General features: G+C 47.1%; 1 protein-coding gene across 2 annotated transcripts in view; it reads left to right on the forward strand.

Annotated features, from left to right (window-relative positions):
* LOC108931430 (cGMP-inhibited 3',5'-cyclic phosphodiesterase A-like) overlaps positions 1-21,031 on the forward strand; it is a 62,677-nt gene that overhangs the window by 18,781 nt on the left and 22,865 nt on the right. For both annotated transcript variants that reach the window (XM_029249713.1, XM_029249714.1), the window contains exon 2: positions 15,337-15,387. In XM_029249713.1, coding sequence (XP_029105546.1) covers positions 15,337-15,387 — 51 coding nt within the window. The remainder of the gene's footprint in view (positions 1-15,336; positions 15,388-21,031) is intronic.

A 21,031-nucleotide genomic window follows, 5' to 3' on the forward strand; every position in this document is an offset into this window, starting at 1 on the left:
TTTTTTTTGCTCTTCTGCTGTCGAACAAATAGCTCACATCTGAACAAAATGAAGCTCCCGACGCAGCAAAGTTTTACAAGTCGGAATGTGCTGAGCAGACAAGTCTCAAGTATACTCCCTAACGCACTCCGTGGGACGGGATGGTAGGAACTCGGGACGTGTCCGGGCGTGGGGGGCAACGACGTCCTATCTGCAGTTGACAAACTTCCGGGCTCCAAGGTTACAACGCGTTGCCGACAAGCAATGAGTTTCGGATGCATTAAACACATCCCTGCAGTACTGCATCCTCAAAGCACCTCGCATTCTAGCGTGAACGGTTCATAGTCGGTAAGAAGTGATTTAGATCTTCTCTGGCGCTTAGGTGATGTTTTGGAAGGAGCCACAAATATTCCAAATAACTGCCGAGATTTGCGCGTGCTTAAAGGACTTAAAAAACGCAAGATTTTTGTTTCTCTACACGAGGTATGGTTTCTCAGAATGGATCTTAAGCAGCGAAAGGAGTTGTGGCCAACTGTATGGCGGTTTACTTTATGCAGTTGACTGTAGCGTAGATATGAATTCATGTGTTCTTTTCTTTTCTTTGCATTTTACTATGCAGTGGTTGCGGTCGGCTCCCCTCTGGCCACGACCAGGACGGAAGACTGGAAGTTATACATCGGAGCAGATTGTTAATGGGGGTAGCGAGCCCCGTGTGTAGCTAATCACCCATTTGAAGGCCCCAATAAAAACTCAGAGCTGCTGGGAGAGTTTGCTGTTAGCTGTTTTGAACATTGACGGTGGTATATGTTTGATTTTAACGATGATAGAAATGGACTGATAAAATAACAAATGGTAACTGTTTAAATCAGTGGTGGACAAACTGATTGCCCTGTGGCTGGAGGTTCTGCTGTCTTTAGTCCTATCTCACCCACCTGTTGCAGTGATCAAATTCTGTAAGTAACCTCAACTGCAGAGTCAGCTGTCAGTCCTGCGATTGTTTTGACAGGGAAAGTCGACGGCCTAACGCTCCTCACAGAGACATTCCCATAGCCGTTTCCTCCGTCTGCTGCCGTTTTCCCATCACGGAACGAAGCATCTGAGCCGTCCTTCTCCATCAGGTGATTGTGTGTGAAGCAGCTGAGTTGGGTCATAACCCACCGATTTAACACCTTTTTTCAAGTTTTTTCCTTCTTGAAAATGGGGCGGTTTGATGGGTGTCCAAACTAGTAGTGCCCAGACTTGAAACCACCATGGTCCCCTGCTTTTCTCCACCCTCGCGTCCTTATTTTCCACCCAGGTAAATCCCATTTGTTGGAGACTGTGCTATCTGGTTTTTGTGTGTCTCAGTGTTGGTGTGTTTTGTGTGTACTAGAATAGGGCGAGATGGATGACTACCAAAGATATAAAGGTGATTATTGGCCGGTCAGGCTTCTGCTTAACCCATTACACTGATTCAGACCACCATTAGGACATGGGCTCTGGACCTGCTGCAGAGCCTCTTGGGGCCAGGCATTATAGCAGCCTAACAGAATCATGAAGGAGCCAGTGCCCTGTTAGGTGGTGAAGAATGCATCCTCTGTTCATAATGAGGCCCAGCATGAGTACCACCTGCCCAAAGAGGCAAATGCTGACTTTGGGCACATGGAAGGACATGGAACAAGGTGTCACGTGCAGTGAAGGAGGAGTTCCAGACCGTCCATGATCATTCAACAGGCTGGCAACAATGCATCTCTTCAGTCTTTCAAAGTGTTGTGCTCCTTGTACAACATGAACAGCAACAACAAGCAGCACATCACAGCCATGCAGTCCTGACTCATGACTTCAGGGAGTCTTCAAATTATAACCTGCACAACTTCAGATGACTGGCTCTTTGGATGGCTGTCCCGTCAACATTAAGATTATATTATTATATTCCAGCTCTGACATCTACATTATTTCAAAATTAGTATTAACCATTTCAGACTACATCAACATGGACACCAATGGGTTGGACGGGCAACCCGTGCAGGTTGCACCAATCAGAACAATGTATGTTTTGCTGCTGTTGATCATTGTTCATATTTGTCATTTATTCACCAAATCTCAGCCTTTCCCCACATCAGAGTTACTGTGCTCAGCAGGCAGTCCCCAGTGTACTGGACACGGGTTGGACATGAGGTTTGCTGCTGTACCGTCCTGCAGTGTCATGTAACATAGTAGAGGGGCATACGCCACTACAGTACCTGCGGGTGACAGAAAGCTGGAATGTGACGGGATACAAGCTCACTGGAGCAGAGTTCATTCAACCATTCAAAAAATCTTTGGAAAAATTTTAATTTGTCCCCTTCTGTTTTCTCGTTAAACCACAACCCACATTCTTTCTTGATGAAGTTATGGAATGTGGACTTATTTCTCTTCCACACTTGGCAAGGAAATGCATTTTCATGCCATGGTCTACACCTGAAGTTGCCTCTGCATGTCTGTGGATGACCAGAGTGCTGAATTGTTTGTTCTCCTGAAGCTGAAGGAGAACATCTCCGCCCATCTCTAGCAGAACCACTGGACAGGCTCACAGGGAGCGGACAACACAGAGGCTGTGTTCCACCTCCATGAACACAAACACGACATGGTAAACAGATGGACACGGTCTCTGGGCCCAGTGCCTCATTTCTGTGATGATAAAGGTGACTGTTAATTTGCGGCACGTCGGCCGTGCGCTGGGATGCAGCGCAGTGATTCCACCCGTAGATGATGTGTTGCGATTCCCCTCGCTGGCCAAGCTTCCCTGTCTTGATTTCCTCTGAATTCATATTCGATGACCTTGGTTCCTAGAAATGCTAATGAGAAAGTCTCAACCTGGATGGAATAGCGCTGGTGCTCTGTCATGACATCTGGCAAGTCCTACACACCACTTACTCAAAAAATTCCAGATGTGGAGAGTCATCCAGACGGAGCACTCGCTGGGCTGAAACGAAAGTTGAAGTTTGAGTAGGACACAAACAAAACGCCAATCCAGAAAGCTCATATCCCATTGCCTTCCCAGAATAAATGTACAGAAGTGCCCAGAAAGACCTTTCATTTAAAACACGGCTGAGGAGTATCCTCTGAAGACAAAGTGCAATGAGGTGGATTCTGCGAAAGAGCTTGAAGTTTTGTTCCTGGATGATGAGGGAAGCGCATGGAGGGAAGGTAGACTTGAGCACATAGAGATGACCGTTCATAATTACTAGAAGACAAGTCATATCCTGTTCCCAAGTCTCCCTCGGTGCATCTAAGAACCAGTAGTGACACTTGATCAAGCAGTACGGTAGCTGGTGCCATAGCTGTTAGAGCTGCTGCATTTGGACCCACACATTGCAGGTTTGAATCCCTCTTCCAGCTGTTGTACCCTTGAACAAGGTATTTACCCTGACTTATTCCAGTAAAATTGCCCAGCTGTATAAATGGGTAAACAACTCTAAGTGCTCTAAAGTGGCACTGGGAGCCCATTGCTAACAGTCCCAGCTGTGTGACTTGTGTTGTGCTCCCTTTGTCCATTCAGCTAAGCGACACCAGTTGGGTCACTGAGATGCTGTTGTCTCACTAGTAAATAATAGATGGATCTGCAGATTGCACCATTTGTGAGGATGGGTGCAACTGGCGTGTCTGTCTTTCACATGAGTTGGATGGGTGGCTCGGTGTGTTGGAGTGGTACAAAAATGTGTTTGAGTCCTCTTGTGTGCAGCGCTGTGATTGCTGCAGGTGAGAGCTGTCAGTGTGACCCGCAGGTACAGCAAGAACTTCTCATATGTCTTACATGTTGCAGTAAAAATTACTTTTTTTAAGAGTTTACCCTTGTTCTACTCTATTTGTATTTATTCATTAGGTGCTGCTTTTTTCTGAAGCAGCTTATAATGTTACTTTACCTACAATTACTGGCATAATTTAGGGTGTACCTTGCTCAAGGGTACTACAGCTAGATGTGGGATTCAAACATGCAACCTTTAGGTCTGAAGGTAGCAAATCTAGCGACTGCACCACCAACTGCCCAAGGGCTTTTTTTTCTTTAAACCTATGTCTTAGATACCTAATCTTAAATGTCTTAAAAGGAAAAGAACATTATTTTTCTGTATAAGGCAGCAGAATTGATCATATTAAATGCTTTAAAAACACATGATAGATTATCCTTATTAAAAGTCATTTGTCTGACTTATCGAATACTTTTCTTGTGAGACATAATTTTGGTAAAAGTCCAACAAAGAAATTTTTGAGTTCCTTCACTTCAGACACACCACCAATAGTTTTTGTTGTTATCATTATTTTCTCTTGCGCTGTGTGTCTTCACTGTAACTGTTGCTGTATGATTCAACAATTTATGTTCTCTTAATATAGTTATGTTTACTAATATATATTATGGCAACCAAAAGTACTATAAATGCAGTGTGGCCCATGAGAATATGTGTACGCGTTAATTTCCAAAGGTATTCGTGGAGCACATCATGCGAAGTTCCAGGTAACACCTGAGCTCTGTTCTGTTACCACATTGTACTGACACCTGGGGTTGCAAATAATGATTAAGAATTGCGACTTTATAATTCATGTTTCTTTTCTTAAGCAAAGCTAGTTAAGATTCGGAGGGTCACTTAGCGCTCAGTTCCGTTTACTTTCTCGGCCAAGTTTCTGGTGCGGCCCCAGACTTATCTCGCTTAAACATTAAGCTGAAATGCTTTTCGGAGCGTTGAGCTGTCACACTTAAGTCATGTTGACATTTTGTGGAGGACGTTTACGTGGCCGACGTTAGTCATGCAAAGGTCAGAAGGTCGTTCGAGAGTAATGAGCCTCGTCTTAGCAACACTCCGCTGGGTTGTGAGGAGCGAGTGAGCTGGGGGCCACATGCGTGGCTGTACTGGCTTCCCCCTTCCACCCCACCCCCGGTGCTCCCGGGACGGGCGAGCGGCCCCCCGCCTCCCCCAGCCCAAAGCGTCGGCACGTGTCCGCATGGGGCCCGTCTGCACTCATACTGCCAAACCAAATATTGAGTCAGCGCTCAGATGGGTGGCTAACGTGCCACCGGAGGAAATCGCGGTTTAGTGCAGTGGGGAAAGGCAGAAGAAACAAGGCCCTGGTTACATTTATATTCACATTTTTCATGTAGCAGTTTAGTTTTTTCCAAAGCGGCGTACAGCTCGGAGTAAACAAAAGAGCATTTGACCAAAGGATGGTGAGATACAGGTGGGGACTGGAGATTCTCTAAGTGCCGTCACATAACACCGTTTAACCAGCAGACATTTCATGGATAGCTGCATGCGGAATTGGTAGAGCACATTTTTTTTTTCTAAATAACATAATGCAAGTTTGTGGAGCACATAGGGGATCAGGAGGTAAGTGGATCTGGAAGAGATGTGTTTTGAGACCCTTCCTGAATGCGAAGGGGGATGGGCTCAGCAGCTCTGAGGGACAGAGGGAGATCGTTACCGCAGTTCTGCTCTTCGCTGAAAAGGGAATCCGGCGCAGGCCTGTTTTACTGATCTTCCGCCCGGAAATTGTGCACCGAGTCACCTTGGCCGCACATGTCTGCGAAGCAACGGAAATAGAGCGCACGTTTCGGCAGAACCCATTAGAGATTTATTTACGATATTAGATAAGACGTTTGGTCTTTTACGTGCTGGGCCGCGCCGAGGACGCGCGGCGATGCCGGGGAAGGTGGAGGAGGGCGGGGAAGCGGTGCCCTTCAGGTGCCCCACGCGTCCCCCGCATTTCCCAAGCCCCCACCGCTGTGTGGACCGAGGCACGCGAAGGAAAACAGGAGCCGCGCCGAAGGGAGTGTCCTTGCCCTGGGTTCTGTTTGCTCATTCGTGGTTTTCTGCTTCGCTTACGAGAACGAGAACAGCTCTGCGTTGGCACATTTTTATTGTGTCCTGTGGAACGTCTCGCCTCCGGTTCTCGTGTTATTTTCCGAGCAATGCTTAATCCGCTTGTTCTCCGTTATTGACGGTGCGCTCAACGCAACGGGGCACTTTTTTGACCGTCAGAGGGATTAAAAGGCTCGCAAGCCGTTAACGCTGGGTGAAAGCGAGGGTAACCTTCCTCTCTAGGCAGCGCAGCGAATGAGTACCGTGGTAACCCTTGCGGTGACAGGAAGGAGCCCCCAGGCTTGCGTAGGCCGAACGAAAATGGAAAGGCACATTGGGTCCGTTTTGTGAACGTTTGCCTGGGGGGCATCTGTTTGTTAATGTAAAGTGTTTATCTGCCACCTCGGGTGGGGGGGGACCAGCACTGAGCCAAAAAGACACGAGCAACAGGCTGAATGTCTCACGAAAACATATAAACACAAAAATAGAACGAATTTGCTTAGTTGTGTCTCTTCGGGTTATTTTGTACCACCGACGGTTCAATGCTCACCGTGTGGGACAACGTGACCGGAGACAATAAAGAGATTAAAGACACACCGGGTCACATACAGAAGGTGTTTGGAATTGAGGCTGCGGTAAATTAGAGGTGTAATAGTCAGAGCCAGGTGGAAACCCCAGGGCGTCGCTACTCCGCACTCTGTCCATGGCTTTCGAAGCCTGACAATGACTTCTAAAGGTCGAAACCTTTTGGTTTATATATCATAACGTATCCGGTTGTGGTTGTATATCATAAAACTCCAGTTGTGGTTCAGACATGTCATGAATCCTTTTGAGTGCTGCAGCAGGGGATGGGGATGGAGCTGGAGCTATGCCCGATAGAGCACTGACCGTGAGATGGGCGATGGTTAAAGTGCTGGGTTCTTAACCTCTAAAGTATGGGCACAGATTTAAGGGGGGGCGGTCAATGGGATTGTGACTTAGAGCTAAAAAACAAAAATCACACTGGTTGGATTGAAAAGCATTAACAGGACAGATTTGTTGGCAGTGGGATGTGGAGCAGTTGGGGGGGGGGGATTCATGAGCCATTTTGCCAGCTCTAATTTGCATTGTCTCCATATGCAAAGAACAGAAATTCATCCCCAGCTGGAGCGGATGGGTTATTTCCCTACGAACCCCTCCTTCCCCGCATCTCATTGAAACCGATCTTTTTCAGATCAGAATAAAAAAAGTCAATGCTCTTCCCCAGCCTGAGGTCCAATCTCAAGGCCAAGGCCAAAGATGGGGGGGGGGGGGGGGGGGGCGGGGATGGGTGTGACGGTGGCAGCGGTGGCGCTGCGGTGACACTAAATGGGGTTTTAATGAGCCGCAGTTGGTGCTGCACACACACACGGTTTGTCCTGTAAAAACGTTTTCACACAAGCAGCTCGATACTAAAATGTAATTTTTTTTTTATTCTAAGACGGAAATAGTTTTGCCAGGCAGCTCTGAAAGCTGATGTACTTAATACCGTTGCGTTAGAGTCGAGGACGTTCCAAGTCACCTTGGAAAAAAAATAATAATCCATGAATGGCAGACTAACAACCTGTAACTTTCTTGTGCATTGTATGATTGTTGAATGGATAGTTTTTCTTTCTTTTTTCAATAATTTTTTCAAAATTTTTAGCTGCACGTTCCAGCCTGAATTGTTACAGTCATGTTTTGTCGGAGATATAAACATTTTTGGAGTATTTCACCGGCTGCAGTTCAATTCTGTCACAAATAACTGCGAAAATGGCACATTTTGTACTTGCGGTACAGCAGATCCCCACGTTATAAAACTGGCCGCTTGATGTGTTCACCTGCAAAATAGTCTGCACATGGTTGTTTTTGGACCTGTGACGTGAAAACACAGAACAAGCGGTGTGTGTGTTTTCGTAAGGATTCCGTGGATGGTTTTAAGCAGCAGCCTAGCAAAGTGTCTTAACAGTGTTTTCTGGTCTGCACTGGAGGTCTAGACCCTGGTTTGATGAACCCCATACAGTGCGCGCACACACACACACACACACACACACACACACATACATACATACATATCGTGTTCTTCATATCAGGATCGTGCCAGTACATTCCAGCACATAAAAGATGATTTTCGTGGTGTGCTTCCATCCCTGTGATGAGGTGGATATGCGGCGCTGGGTGGTCCCGCTGTGGACGCCATCCAACAGATGGATCTTAGTAACGGACACAGTGGCACCTTGTGCAGATGTTCCTATTCTCGGAAGATCTTTTTTCGGTGAGAGGTAATGCTGAGAGACGAGGTCGGCATCGGTTGATATCCATATTTTAGGCATCTCTGAAACTACAGCATCTGTAACACAGTACAGGACACAAAGACTTCCATGGACAGTCTTCCATCACCTTACAGAGTAGTTTGTTCCTGAAAAATCCTTCATAAATCAGTCTTTCTGATGAATCAAATATGTAATTTCACTGGGTGGGGGGCATGGTGATGCAGCGGGTTTGGCCGGGTCCTGCTCTCTGGTGGGTCTGGGGTTCGAGTCCCGCTTACGGTGCCTTGTGATGGACTGGCCTCCCGCCCTGGGTGTGTCCCCTCCCCCTCCAGCCTCGCGCCCTGTGTTGCTGGATTAGGCTCTGGCTCACCGCGACCCCGCTTGGGACGAGCTGTTTCAGTGTGTGTGTGTGTGTGTGTAATTTCAATGGTAACATTTGTGTCCCTGACCCCCAAAATTGACACTCATTTATGGTAAAATATCACCACCTACCATTAAATTGGACACAGCTACATTAGTTATCATAACACAACGTAACAGTGCAGCTTTACTTCATTAAGTACTCTATAATACTGTATGACTGCCTACCTGCGGTCGTTCTGCTTTTATGCACCTATTATGTACTGTACCCTTAAACACTCACAGACAAAACATACACATATGATTCTCACTGTTTATGTATTAATACAACATATACTGTTAAAGAACAGAAGAGTGAAGAAAAAAGAAATCAATGGAAACAGAGTAAATGAAGTGACACTCAGTGGACAAGTGGACGTGGCTGGACGGTCCAAACAGTCCATGATCACAGATTATAACAGGTGAAACTATAAAACAAGGGCTGATGGGGGTGAGAACTGAACGCGGCGGGACACAAACTTCCACTGAGAAGAAGAGTTTGTGGTCGCTCTGGTTTCTGCTCAGCTGTCGGGAGGTGTTCAATGTATAAATTCAGCCCGTAAATACGATGAAATGATTCATGAACTGAAGTGAGGCTATTAAATGCCACCATTAATAACCTCAAGTTCTTGTAAACTGAATATTTTTAATCCTTAATCCTTTTAACAGTTAGAAACAACAAAGTGGAACAGCTCTGTATTGCTACCTTCTACATGTGTTAATTGTGTACTGCATTATAACCGTGCTATACCGTGTCTTTTGTGGAAACACTCTTTAGGCGTACATGCGGTTAAAGGCGTCTGTTTCATGAGGATTTCGGCTGAGGGTCCAGGTCTCAAAAAAGGGGCTCGTGGTTTTCAGTAATTGCATTCAGCTCCGTGAGTTATTACACACATCCATGTCCAGGGGCCCAGGCTGCCCTAAGTGGGCCAAAAAGTCCTCAACAAAGTTGTCCTTCATAAATTAGTGTTACCATATTACCACAACCACTGTTTATAAAAAATCCAAAATATTGCAGAGGAGCTGTGAAAACACCTTGTTTATCTCCAGTTCTTTCGGTACCGGTACCAGGCTGCCCGATGGGTCTTGACTGGTTTGGTTTTGTCTGAAGTCCCTGTGTGGACCTCCCTGCTTGGACCTTCTCCAGTGACACGTGATTCAGTCGTCACGCACGCCGAGCGATGGTTTACATCAGCACAGCGCTAATGGAAGGTTCTACGCAGTGGGGAGCTGAGATTTGTTTATTTCAGGCTCCAAGACGTGCTCCGCTGCGGAGTGCCTCGGATTTAGGGATTTACCTTTTTTTTGTGGTTCATTCGGCCTTCGCTTTGTAGGATGGCAAAGCAGCTTTTCTTGCATGGTTGGGAGGGGTTATGGTGTAATAAGAGTATTTATTAACACATAATTCATTGTAAGCATTGACAAGCACACACTCCAAAGCTTCTTTAAGGCTGCATGTTTTGTGGAGGTGTTTCTTCAATTGTGTCCTGGGAGATCTTCATCGATGAGCATCTTTAAGTGCAAATGTGAGTAGTTGTGATCACCCCATAAACAAGTGTAAGAAGAAAAACAAACAAACGTGACAGACTGGGTTACCAAGGCTACACCATTATTCTATGGTTTAAATTTAATTACGCCATGAACAGCAGGGGGATTTAAATACACGTCAATATTCTTAACTTTTGTCGCAAACCCATCTGCGCTTCTTGCTTTGCCCATTTTTTGTGAAAAATTTGAAGACGTTGTTTGAAGTGTAAAATACGCCGTGTGTAAATTACGTTGAGTATAAAAAATGTACCACGTCTGCTTCGTGTCCGATGCCAGACAGCCGACCAATCTGAGGCCGGCTTTAATACGAAATGCTGTTTGGAAACTTGAACCTTGGACCCGAGGCCTGCATTTTGGCTTAGAGAGTTGACGCTAGTTGCGACCCCCAGTGAAACCGAATTCGTCATTTGTTTTTCTGGAATTTTCCCCTACCTTACAGACCTAGAGAGAACGAAAATGCTCCTTATTTGTGTAAAACAGTCACTGGTGTTTATTTTTACGTTGTTCTGACACGGTGCCTGAGATGGACGTTTACAGTGAAGTCTTTTGAGTAGAGTGATGAATGTTCCCTAGAGAGGGACACTTGTTTAGATCGACAAATTAGTGTAAACAACGAGAGAAATCACTAGAATCCACTGGGAGCAGTCGAGATGTTTGGTGTTGAAGTGGCGGTTTGGTTGACACGTGATTTTCGCTCTTATTACAGTCTGTGCTGGAACTCTGTGATTCTCTTCTCATCGTCTTGTTCACGTTTATTTCTTTACGTGACGCTTTTCTCCAAAGCTACGCACAGTGATTTACTCCTTTATACAGATGGGTTAATTTTGCTGTATGAGTGCAGGGTTAGTACAGTTGTGGTAAAAGGTGAACCTGTAGAATTATCTGGATTTCTGAATGGCTCCTAAAATGTGATCTGGGCTTAACATGAATCATAATAAATAAAGACTTATTTAACAACAGACAATATTTACTTTGCTGTTATTAATTCAGTTATCTGACAATTTCCTGCGAAGCAACTTACTGTTATTTACCCATTTATACAGCTGGGTGATTTTTCCTGGAACAGTTGAGGGTAAGTACCTTGCTCAAGGTTACTACAGCAGCAGGTGGGATTGGAACCTAGCTCCTTCCTGTGGAAGGTAGTCGTGCGAATCTTCAGGCCACCTGTTGCTCCCATGTGGGGTTGTGATTCTTGGTTCGTCCTTCTGCCCTAGAGTGATGATGCTGGTCACCGTTATCATCACCATCCTGATTCTTTTAGTTTTAGACGATTACACTGTCTTCCAGGGCAACGTACCATGTTTCAAGCTCAGCTTTTTTTCTGTTGCTGTAGTAGCGGAGGCAATCTCCTGCTCTTGAGGAGACCTCCATCTGCAGATAACAGGGAGTATTGCACGCAGGTTCCGGGACGCTGCTGTCTCCACACGGTACAACCACCCGCTGCAGCACAGTTTGCGGGACCTGCTCATGTGCCTTAATCTGAATTAAAGCATTAGTATAAGATCAGTCAAGCACTGGTCGTTGTGGCAAAAAACACTTGGATTGGATTGACTGAAACGACCTGGTTTCGACCTTGGTTTTCCACAGCGTGGGATATTAAGATTATTTTCCCCCTCCTGTATTTTTTTAAATGATGCAAAACAAATCTCTCCCTTGGGGACAATAACACTTTTTTGTTGTACGATATTCCTGGACTCCATCTGAATCCAACTCATGCCGTCCCGAAACAGCTTCCAGAAGGTAACGATTACTGCAAATCCTTCTTCGTGAGGAGGGAGGGCAGGTTTCGGGGCAGCCTGAGCACTCTTTATGTTTGCGTTTCTGTTTTTCGAACATACGCACTCACGGTCTGGACAGAGGCTACGGTGCGAGGGGCCCGCGTGCGCAGAGATCCGGATGACAGATGAAGTCCCTGCGAGCAGAGATGTGGAACAGAACTACATTAGACACCAGCTGTTTCCTCCTCCCATGTAGCCTGGCTTCATTAAAAGTTGATTAAAGGCGTAATGGAGACTATCTGGGTGTGCTGCTGATGGACCCATCCTGCTACACGATGAGGAAAGGGACATCTGGTCTCGGACAAGAGACGTCAGGGAGGGTTCGAGGGCCCCTTCGGAACACCCCCTTCTCTGTACGGTAGACTGAATCATGTAATGCTTTAAAAAGCTTCTTACGGCTGAGAGGGTAGTGGTTAGAGCGGCTGCCTTTGGACCTGAAGGTTGCAGGTTCTAATCCCAGCTGCAGTACACTTGTGCTGGGTAAAGTTACCCAGCTATATAAATTGATAAATAACTTAGTGCTGTAAAGTGGCACTGGGAGCCCATTAATTACAGTAAAATTACCCATCTGTACCAATGGGTAAATAACTAAGTTGCTTTAGTGAAGGTGTCAGATAAATGTATATATTATGGGATTTCCCTTTGGGAGCAGTGAAAAGCCTAACGCGAGTCTGCTGTTTAATAAATACTGAAGTAGAACATAAAACAGATGGGTCTTTCTGTTTTTTCAACGTAAGGTTTGCGGTTCGGCTTCAAAACACCCAAGTGACGGAGGCTTCGGGACCCCAGGATGGTTTCTGTCATGAGCCGAAGCCACAGGTTGAAACGACATCAAGCCATCAAACATATGTCATAACTTTTATCATCGCAACGCTAGAATTGACCATTATGGACAGATCTGGCATCCTGGTGGATGTGTTTTGAAGGGAGCGGTCAGGAGATTTCAGTGCGTTCTTCCATTGAGAAATACTTAGATTGTGTAGTATTTCACACCAGGCTACTAGAGTCCAGGATGAAAAGAAAGAAAACACAGAAAAGGGCACGTTTACTTACCGCTTCACCATAAAGGCCCTCAGCTCGTGCAACGCCACCCTGGCCACACAATGCACTCCATCCTTGAAACAATGGATTAAATTCGGAAGGTAGTGTCCGTAGCTCCGAAAATTCATTGTTCCCAACATTTTGTCTGGTAACTGCACGACTGTTGGACATGCCCCACCATAACCAGGAACATTTATGATAAACAGATGCAAATTGCAATATATGGTTATTTTCAGTGTTAGTAAAAGCTGAATAAATACCACATCGCATGTTAAAAATCTGTGCTGGAGTTCCAAAATGCGGGAAAAAATATATGAAAGTATTGTGCAGGTTTCGACTTAGACTTGAGCATTAACGCATACATACCTATGATTGCGAAGTCCCTGAGGTCCCTAAAGTGAGCGCAAGCAAACGTGGTCAAAAAGTGGCTCGGTCTTTAAGGTGCACCGTTGTTGACAGTCCGTCATCAACCATGCGATGACTAAACTAGCAAACGGTCGTCGCGTTCTTGCCCTGTGCGTGGTGTTTGATCCACTATGCATTTGACATGAAGGAACACAGTACCTTGTTCGTGAAGAGAAAGACGTTTCGAAGTTCGACAGACGGACCCGCTACGACTGCTCGCCGTGACGCGACCGACTCGCAACTACCCATCACCGATGTCCTTCACAAATTAAGAGCGAGTCTCGTCGAGCACCCCGCGGCTGCATTTTCCTAGTGTTTGAACTGCACTTTGCGGCGTGAATACCGGAGTAACTCCTGACATGTGACCGCAGGGTGAGGGGTTGTCAGAACCTCTTTAGGAAATATGTTAACAAAGAGGGTATGCGAATTCCCAGTGTATTTCAGCCACTCCAGCCGAAGGTCCCGTGCGTTAGTGCGGTTAAGAGTTTCTTCGGAAACTTTATACCAAGAACATGCAGCCCTCAAGGGTTTGGGAAGAATTCAGGAATGGTGTCGGTCTTGTGCTACAGAGATGCAACATCGACTGCACATCTGTAACCGTTTGGGCTCCGCTCCCCTGAGCGCAGCAATTGCGGCGGATTTTTTTTTTTTTTTTTTTTTTTCCAGGTCGAGTCGATTTTAATCAGCGGCCGACTCAATCGCTCGACCGCTGGTTGCCTGCCAGCCCCCCGTATCGCTCACTTTGACGCGCACGGTTTTACCAGAAGCGCGGCTGCTACGGCACGCCGAACTCACGGATGGCGAGAGAGAACATTTCAAACGCGGTACTAAATTTGTCCTGCCGCCGCGCTTTTGCGTTCGGCGCCTTCTTTGTTCGCCCTTAGAAAAGGCGCTCAGTTTTCCTGCTGTTAAATGAGGGATCGGTTCAAATTTTGCACGCTCTTTAACACATTCCGCTAAAGTTGTATCCAAGCCAATATCCATGTGGACTTGCGAACTTTAGACATTGGCCACCAAAAGGTTTCGTTGTCTCTGGGCGAAGACGAGGTTCACGGAACCAAGCGTGCTGTTCAACCACAGTGACCTATTGTTTCTGGGAAACAAATTTTTGGACCCTTCGGTTTTTGTTAGGAAGTTCTGGACCAGATCCTGGCGGTCGGCGCCAAATCACAGAGTGCACCAGTTGGAAAGCTGGGCCCCCTCCCCCACCAGCCCATTCCCTCCACTGGAAGCCAGATAGCGGTGATTTATGGTCGTCTGAACCCCGTGTTGTTAAACATGGAGGATGTGCCACTGAAAATACATTTTGCTTTGTTTATTTCCTCCTCGCTGTGGGAAACTACTAAACTTTCCAGACCGGCCCTCCAACTCACCCACCACTGCCGTTTTGCTCCAACGAAATGCACAGATCTGTAAATGTAACGATTAGTGTCGCCACAGTCCACTGCACAGCCAGTCTTTGTCATAGTGACAATTATTATAATAATATTCGTTTGACCTTTGTTTTGTGATCTGGGTACAGTTACGTGAAGAGGCAGCCTGCAGGTCTCCTTAGCTATAGTTGGAAGACGCGGAGTCCGTTAAACTACGAAGGGAACGTGTCAAGCTATAGTCTCTTGTCCAAATTCAGATCTAAAAATGCACTATATTGTGGTTCCGTGCAACGAGAAACTCTTAGAGTGGCTCAAAAAATATATCCATTTTGTCTGTACACCAGGCTTATTATTCAGTGCAATGGCATTTGTTCTGTTCCATAAAATCGCTCGTTTAGGCTAAGCCCCATTGTCAGGGGGTTGACCTGCATTCATTTCTCATGTTAGGAAATATAATTACAGCCCGGACGCAAAATGACAACTACATGAAAAATTAACCGAAAAAAATTGTACTTTTTATTTGGGACAATAATAGGTGAAGGAGGGGGGACTACTTTATTAGCATGGCAAAAAATGTTCAATTTTTATTGCTAAATCAAAGTATCGTCCTGTTTCTCTCGGTATTGCCCTCACCGCATGACGCGGGGTCACTCCTGCACCTCTTCTGTGGGGTGTGCTGATCTGAACTGACGTTAATTCTTAACGTCCCTCTCTTTTCCGCGTGTCTCCGCAGACTGCATCCCAGGCCGATTGGGACCACAAGCGAAGCTTCCGGGGACCACAGGTCAGTTGGCGCGGAGATGCTGAGCCGCGGCGGTGGCGGCGGCCGTGAGGTGGCGGTCCCTCCCGTCACCGAGAGCCACCGTCCGGGTGATTTCGCGCATCCTTCCTGCTGCACCACGTCGCGGCAGAGACGCCCTGTAATTCTGCACGTCCAAATCAAGTGTGGACACCTCTGCTCTTCGGAGTTCTGCTCAAGTGAAATAATAGTGGGGCGGCCGGTAGCGTAGCAGTTAGCGCTCCTGCCTTTGGACACAAAGGTCACAAGTTTGCATCCCACCTTCAGCTGTAGAACCCTTGATCAAGGTACTTACTTAAATTGCTCTGGTAAAATTACCCAGATGTATAAATGGGCAATAACTGTAAGTACATTAACAGGAGTCACTTTGGAGAAAAGCGTCAGATAAATGTAATAGGCCTCCAGTAAACTACGTGAAGGCCGTAGACTCTATATTCCATTAAGAATAAGAGTTTTAATATAGATATTTATATGATTCTAGATAAGAAGTATGCCGCTCTTTCGGTTGATTGACATGGTTTAGGGTACAGCACCCTAACCCTTACACCCTTTAGACTGACTTTGTATCACCGCGCTTCTCTGTGTCACATTTCTTCTATAATGTTCCCTTATCTACAGTTTATTTACGTTGTATTGCGGCACACGTTTATTTGTCATTCTAGTTACACAAGTTACACAAACGCACACCGCGTAGTGTTGGCACCGCCACCCCGTGCGCCGTCGTCCTTTGGCCCGCCGCAGAAGGGCGGCGCGCAAGGTGGCGGCGTCAACACTACGCGGCGCGGCGTATTTGCAGCGATACAAAGTCTTTTCTCTCCAGGAGATTTATTCCCGAAAGCGTTCGAGCCCTGTTATCGTGGTGGGGAAGAAGTACGATATGAGCGAGAGCCGCTGTTCAGGCCATTGTGTCACGGACGGGCAAATGAACCATCTATAATGTGAACGGGGGGCTTTGCTGTACCGCGATACAAAGGACTGGAAATAAAAAACACACACCAGTCAGGAGTTGTGAGTTACGGGGCTGCTGTTTCCTCCTTCAGCGCTACAGTGGATAACATATCGAGCTGTTATAGAACGTGAGGTTCGGCCGGGGGCGCTGGGGACAATGCGACCACGGGCGGCTGGACAATGCGCAGAGAGCACAGTGTTATCAGGAGGAAATCCCTCACTGCCCACTCACTCACTAACTCACACTTTTTTCCCGCGTCTCTTTTTTCACGAGGCCGCAAGCGTCGGACCGTTCGTTCCCTCTACGTTATGGCCTGCGTGCGCTGTACGGGTGATCGGAGCAGTTTACACTCACCTCTGTTGGAGTGAGGCGGGTACGGGGTGGTTTTATGGAGCAGTTTTAGTTAAAATGGAAAGCAAACAGTGCAGAAACACTTAGGATTGAACACAAATGAGGAATACACCCAGGCCAGGCTCCTTTCTCGGTCCGTTGAAATGTTGTGGCTGCACCTGGTCCTCGTCTCCAGCTGCGGACGATAATTCCGGAGTTGTGCACGGGCACGCTTCTGCATTTTACTGCAGCGTACACGTTGGTTCCTTCATACATCTGGAGGGCATAAAGGAGAAACTGACTTTTGTCCCTTGCTCAGCAGTACCGTAGTAAGGCCCCACCGGGGTTTTAAACCAGATTCAAATTCACTATGCTGGCTGCTGCACGAACGCTAAGTAACACCCAGTGTGTGAACGTAGCCTCCGCAGTGTTAATGTCTATCTCTACCAACGCACTCATAGCTACACACTAAGTGTGACCATGTTTTTTGGCCAGTTTAGTCCAGTCTGCTATTTGAGGGGGTAGAACTTTGCTCTTTGTTTGTCCGTCTCCTAGCAACGGGCGCGCTTCACTGCTCCGTACTGTGGAGGCAGCAGGTATCCGAGAGGGAGCGTGATGCAGCGCTGGGCGGGCTGATGCCCTGCTGCAGGACCAGGCGTTTCACGGCCTCACAGCTCCAGCACTTCAGCTAAGGGTTCGAGAAGGACCGTTGATGTGAACATACTTTGCGGCAGGAGTCTGGTAGTTCCACACAGCCTGCGAATGGAGTCTCGGGACACAGACGCTCAAATACCGATCGCTAGTGAAGGGTGCAGCTTCGACGCAGTCCTGTACACGAGTGTTTTATTGTGATTGATAATCTGGCTTCCAGGAGTGGAGGCTCATAAATGTCCAAGCTGAGGAGACTTTTAAACATTTGGGTTTTTTTTTTTTCTTTTTTTTGTAAATTTGGCAGATCTAATGGATGTTTTCCTTCCTTTTATTTCTCCAAAACAGGCACTGTAACTCAGAAATGGCCAATGCCACTGCGTGCCATGGCGGTTTCTTAAATGTCCAAATCAGGCCAACGTAGCGTAGTCGCTGACTGCTGGGATTTATCGATTTCTGCAGCCCTTCCTTTGCCAGCAGGCGCACATTAGCGTGGTCCTTCTCCCGAGCCAAGACATTTCTCTTCCGCAAATATTGCGGCGAGTGCTTTAAGTTGCACATCTAAGGGAAAGTCATGTGTGGAGAAAAGCTGCTTAAATATTTGTACTCAGGTTAGAAATACATTGGTTTCGGAACAGTCCCTTCGGGAGGCTCTTTGAGAGCAGTCGGCACGAAACCTCAGCCCTCGGAGACGCGGCCTGGGGTTAATAGTGGACGTTTGGGACCCAAAGATCCCCGCAGAAGCGCTCCTGTTCGCTCCGCAGGCACGGGCTTTCCATCAAGTGTGTTTGAGTTGGATCGGAACCTGGATTATGCATGTAACTGCAGATCGCTGTGGATAAAAGGGGCAGGCTGAGCAACGACTTTGACGGCAATGCCCAGATCTGAAAAAACTACACTCTCTACTTATTGCTGCCATCTTCGCACGCATTCATAACGGGGAAAAGGTTTTTATCGCCTCGCTGTAATTCATCTTGAAACGCCTCCGCTTCTGGGGTGTTTACAGTCCAGCATCATGCAAAAAAGATTAAAATCAGCAGATGATTGATCACCGCTCACCAAAAAGACATCCGAAGAATCGCAAGGTGGTCGTGCCCCTCACCTTCCGTACTTCTGTGTCTCCCCTCGAGCATTTTTCTTTTTTCCTACTTTTTGGTCCTAGTTCGAAAGTGGAAAAACACATTTCGTTCGACAAATCTGCATACGTAGAGTCTGGATGTCAAACTCATAGTGACTTGGCCCAAAAACACAGCAGCCGCTGCTCTCTTGCTACACGTGACCTCTGACCCTGCATGGGGTTTGGCTCAGGTCCCTCTTTCTGTGTCGGTCACTTCCAGCCCTTCCTAACTCTACAACCCATAAGCTTGAAGAAAAGGCCCACACAATCCGAAGAGGGGGCTCATTTCATTACATCTCCGTCGTTGTACAATTTAAATATGAAATACTAGCCGGGGCTGGACTGTTGACAGGTGGTTCAATAAATACAGAGGGAAAATACATCAAGTTTAAAGCAATTTGTGTAGCTTTTTTTCCTAGCTCAAATAAACACGCTCTGGTGAAAGGTGATTTGTCAGAGATTTTAAAAAATGCGCTCTCTACGTCTGAAGTCTTGCTGGATTTGTTTTAGAGAAGCACGTGATGTATGGAATGTTAATGGGGGTCAGTCGTTCTGCGTTCCCATTCGCCGCTCTATTTTTTGCTGTTTGTTTCATTTCTCCTTTGTTTACTTGAGCGGAGCGGGGGGGGTGTGAGAAGGTCCGGCCTCCGAAGCGCAGCGCTCCCACGCGGCCGATCGAGGACGATAAATGCGCTCCGCTTACCCTTCAGCTCATCGTGTTCTACGCGTAAAGAGGGTATTAATACTTCCCGTTGTCCGCAGGCAGCGCGGAGACATCCTTTCTGAGCTCTCTCCGTCACCAGGTGACCCTCTGCCCACCGCAGCCATATGAAGAGCACATTAGGGCTGAGTACATGCAGCACACGGGCAGCAGGTGGCGTAGTCCTTAGGGCGCTCACCTTCTAATTCATGGACCTGAGCTGAGATCCCGCTTCCTGCTGTAGTGCATTTACATTTATCTGACACTTTTCTCCAAAGTGACTTACGATGTTAAGCTACTTACAATTATTTACCCATTCGTAGAGCTGGGTAATTTAACTGGAGTAATTCAGGGTAAGTATCTTGCTGAAAGGTAGTAAAGGAGGTGGGAGTCAAACGTACAACCTACAACCACTGGGTCCAAAGGTAGCAGCTCCAACCGCTAAAAGAAAGGTACTTATCCTGAACTGACACAGTACTTTGACACTGTAAGTAGCTTTGGATAAAGGTTTTAATGTTTACTAGTTATACAGTATTGCCCCCCCCCCCCCCCCCCCAATAAAAAAAAGCTCTTTGTCAGGTAAATTCTCATAAGGTATAATTATAGTTACTTTCAATGGGAAAAATTTCCTTCTATTCCTGAGAAGAAGAGCTTGCGGTCACTCTGGTTTCCGCTCAGCTGGTGGGAGGAGCCTGAACTCCAAATGTGGTCGTCATACTTACGGAAAAAAGTCTAACAAACTGAAGCGGGGCCGTTTAAAGAAACCGTTGGTAATCTTGAGCTCTCGTGCCCCAAACGCTCGTATCTCAGCTTTGACTGTAGCGAGAATTCAGGAAAGGCAGGCATCTCCACCGAGAGGAGACCCTGTGAAAGTGCCTGTGAATAATGCGAGCGGTGTAATTTACCGCGCTGCCTCCAGCCCGGCGCTCTCCAGCTTCTTTTAGTACTGGTCGGAGATGGACCGCAGCTGGAATGGATGCTCGCGAGGGACAGCGGTTACCTTGAGCGGCACTCCAGAAAGCGACAGGCGGCTCCGTCGGTTCCTTGTTGGGTCGTGCAGAACCTTTCCAGACATTTTCCGCACGACCGAACCGTCGGGAGAGGGATCCGCGCGCTGAAATACCGCCGTGGAAAAATACACAGGGACGTTCCGTGTTTCCGGCGCGGAGCACCTGTTTTGGGACAGGAAACGCTTTGCGGGGTCAGAACATCGTTGGTGCTGTTCCCTTACCACAGTACAGCCCTTATGATCTCTATTCATCTTCAGCAGAAATGCAGGTTTTACCCTGCTTGTTTTCATCATGAGTTTTCTGGAAAGGAACTAGTTTTGGCTCCGTGCAAAACGAAATTAGTCAAAGTGAGCGAGTGGGACGTCTCTCTGCAGATTTGAGCTCTGATACTGTGCTTTGACTCCCTTCTCGCTCAGCTTCCGCTGTTTGCCCTGTACTTCATCTGCAGGCTTTATGAAGGACGCTGTCCTAAGCAGACACTAGGAACAGGCGCGACATTGTAGTAAGCGGAACTTTCTGGCAACCTGGACTTTATATTACTTTAAACGGGGATGTCTTGTAATAAGCAAGACAAAATTTCCCTGTATTAATGTCCGACTTAAATGTGCACACACGCACAGAGTCTGAAACCGCTTATCCCAAGCGGGGTCGCGGTGAACCGGTGCTGACCCAGCAACACAGGGCACAAGGCTGGAGGGGACACACCCAGGATGGGATGCCAGTCCATTGCAAGGCACCCCAAGCAGGACTGGAACCCCAGACCCGCCAAAAAGGAGGTCCGGGCCAAACCCGCTGCGCCACCGCACCCTCCGCCCTGAGTTAAATATTTGATGATAACGCCATTGAACTAAGTGAACCGTCTTAGACAATGAAAT

The sequence above is a fragment of the Scleropages formosus genome, chromosome 2 (genome assembly GCF_900964775.1).
Source record: "Scleropages formosus chromosome 2, fSclFor1.1, whole genome shotgun sequence".
In the NCBI taxonomy this organism is placed as follows: domain Eukaryota; kingdom Metazoa; phylum Chordata; class Actinopteri; order Osteoglossiformes; family Osteoglossidae; genus Scleropages; species Scleropages formosus.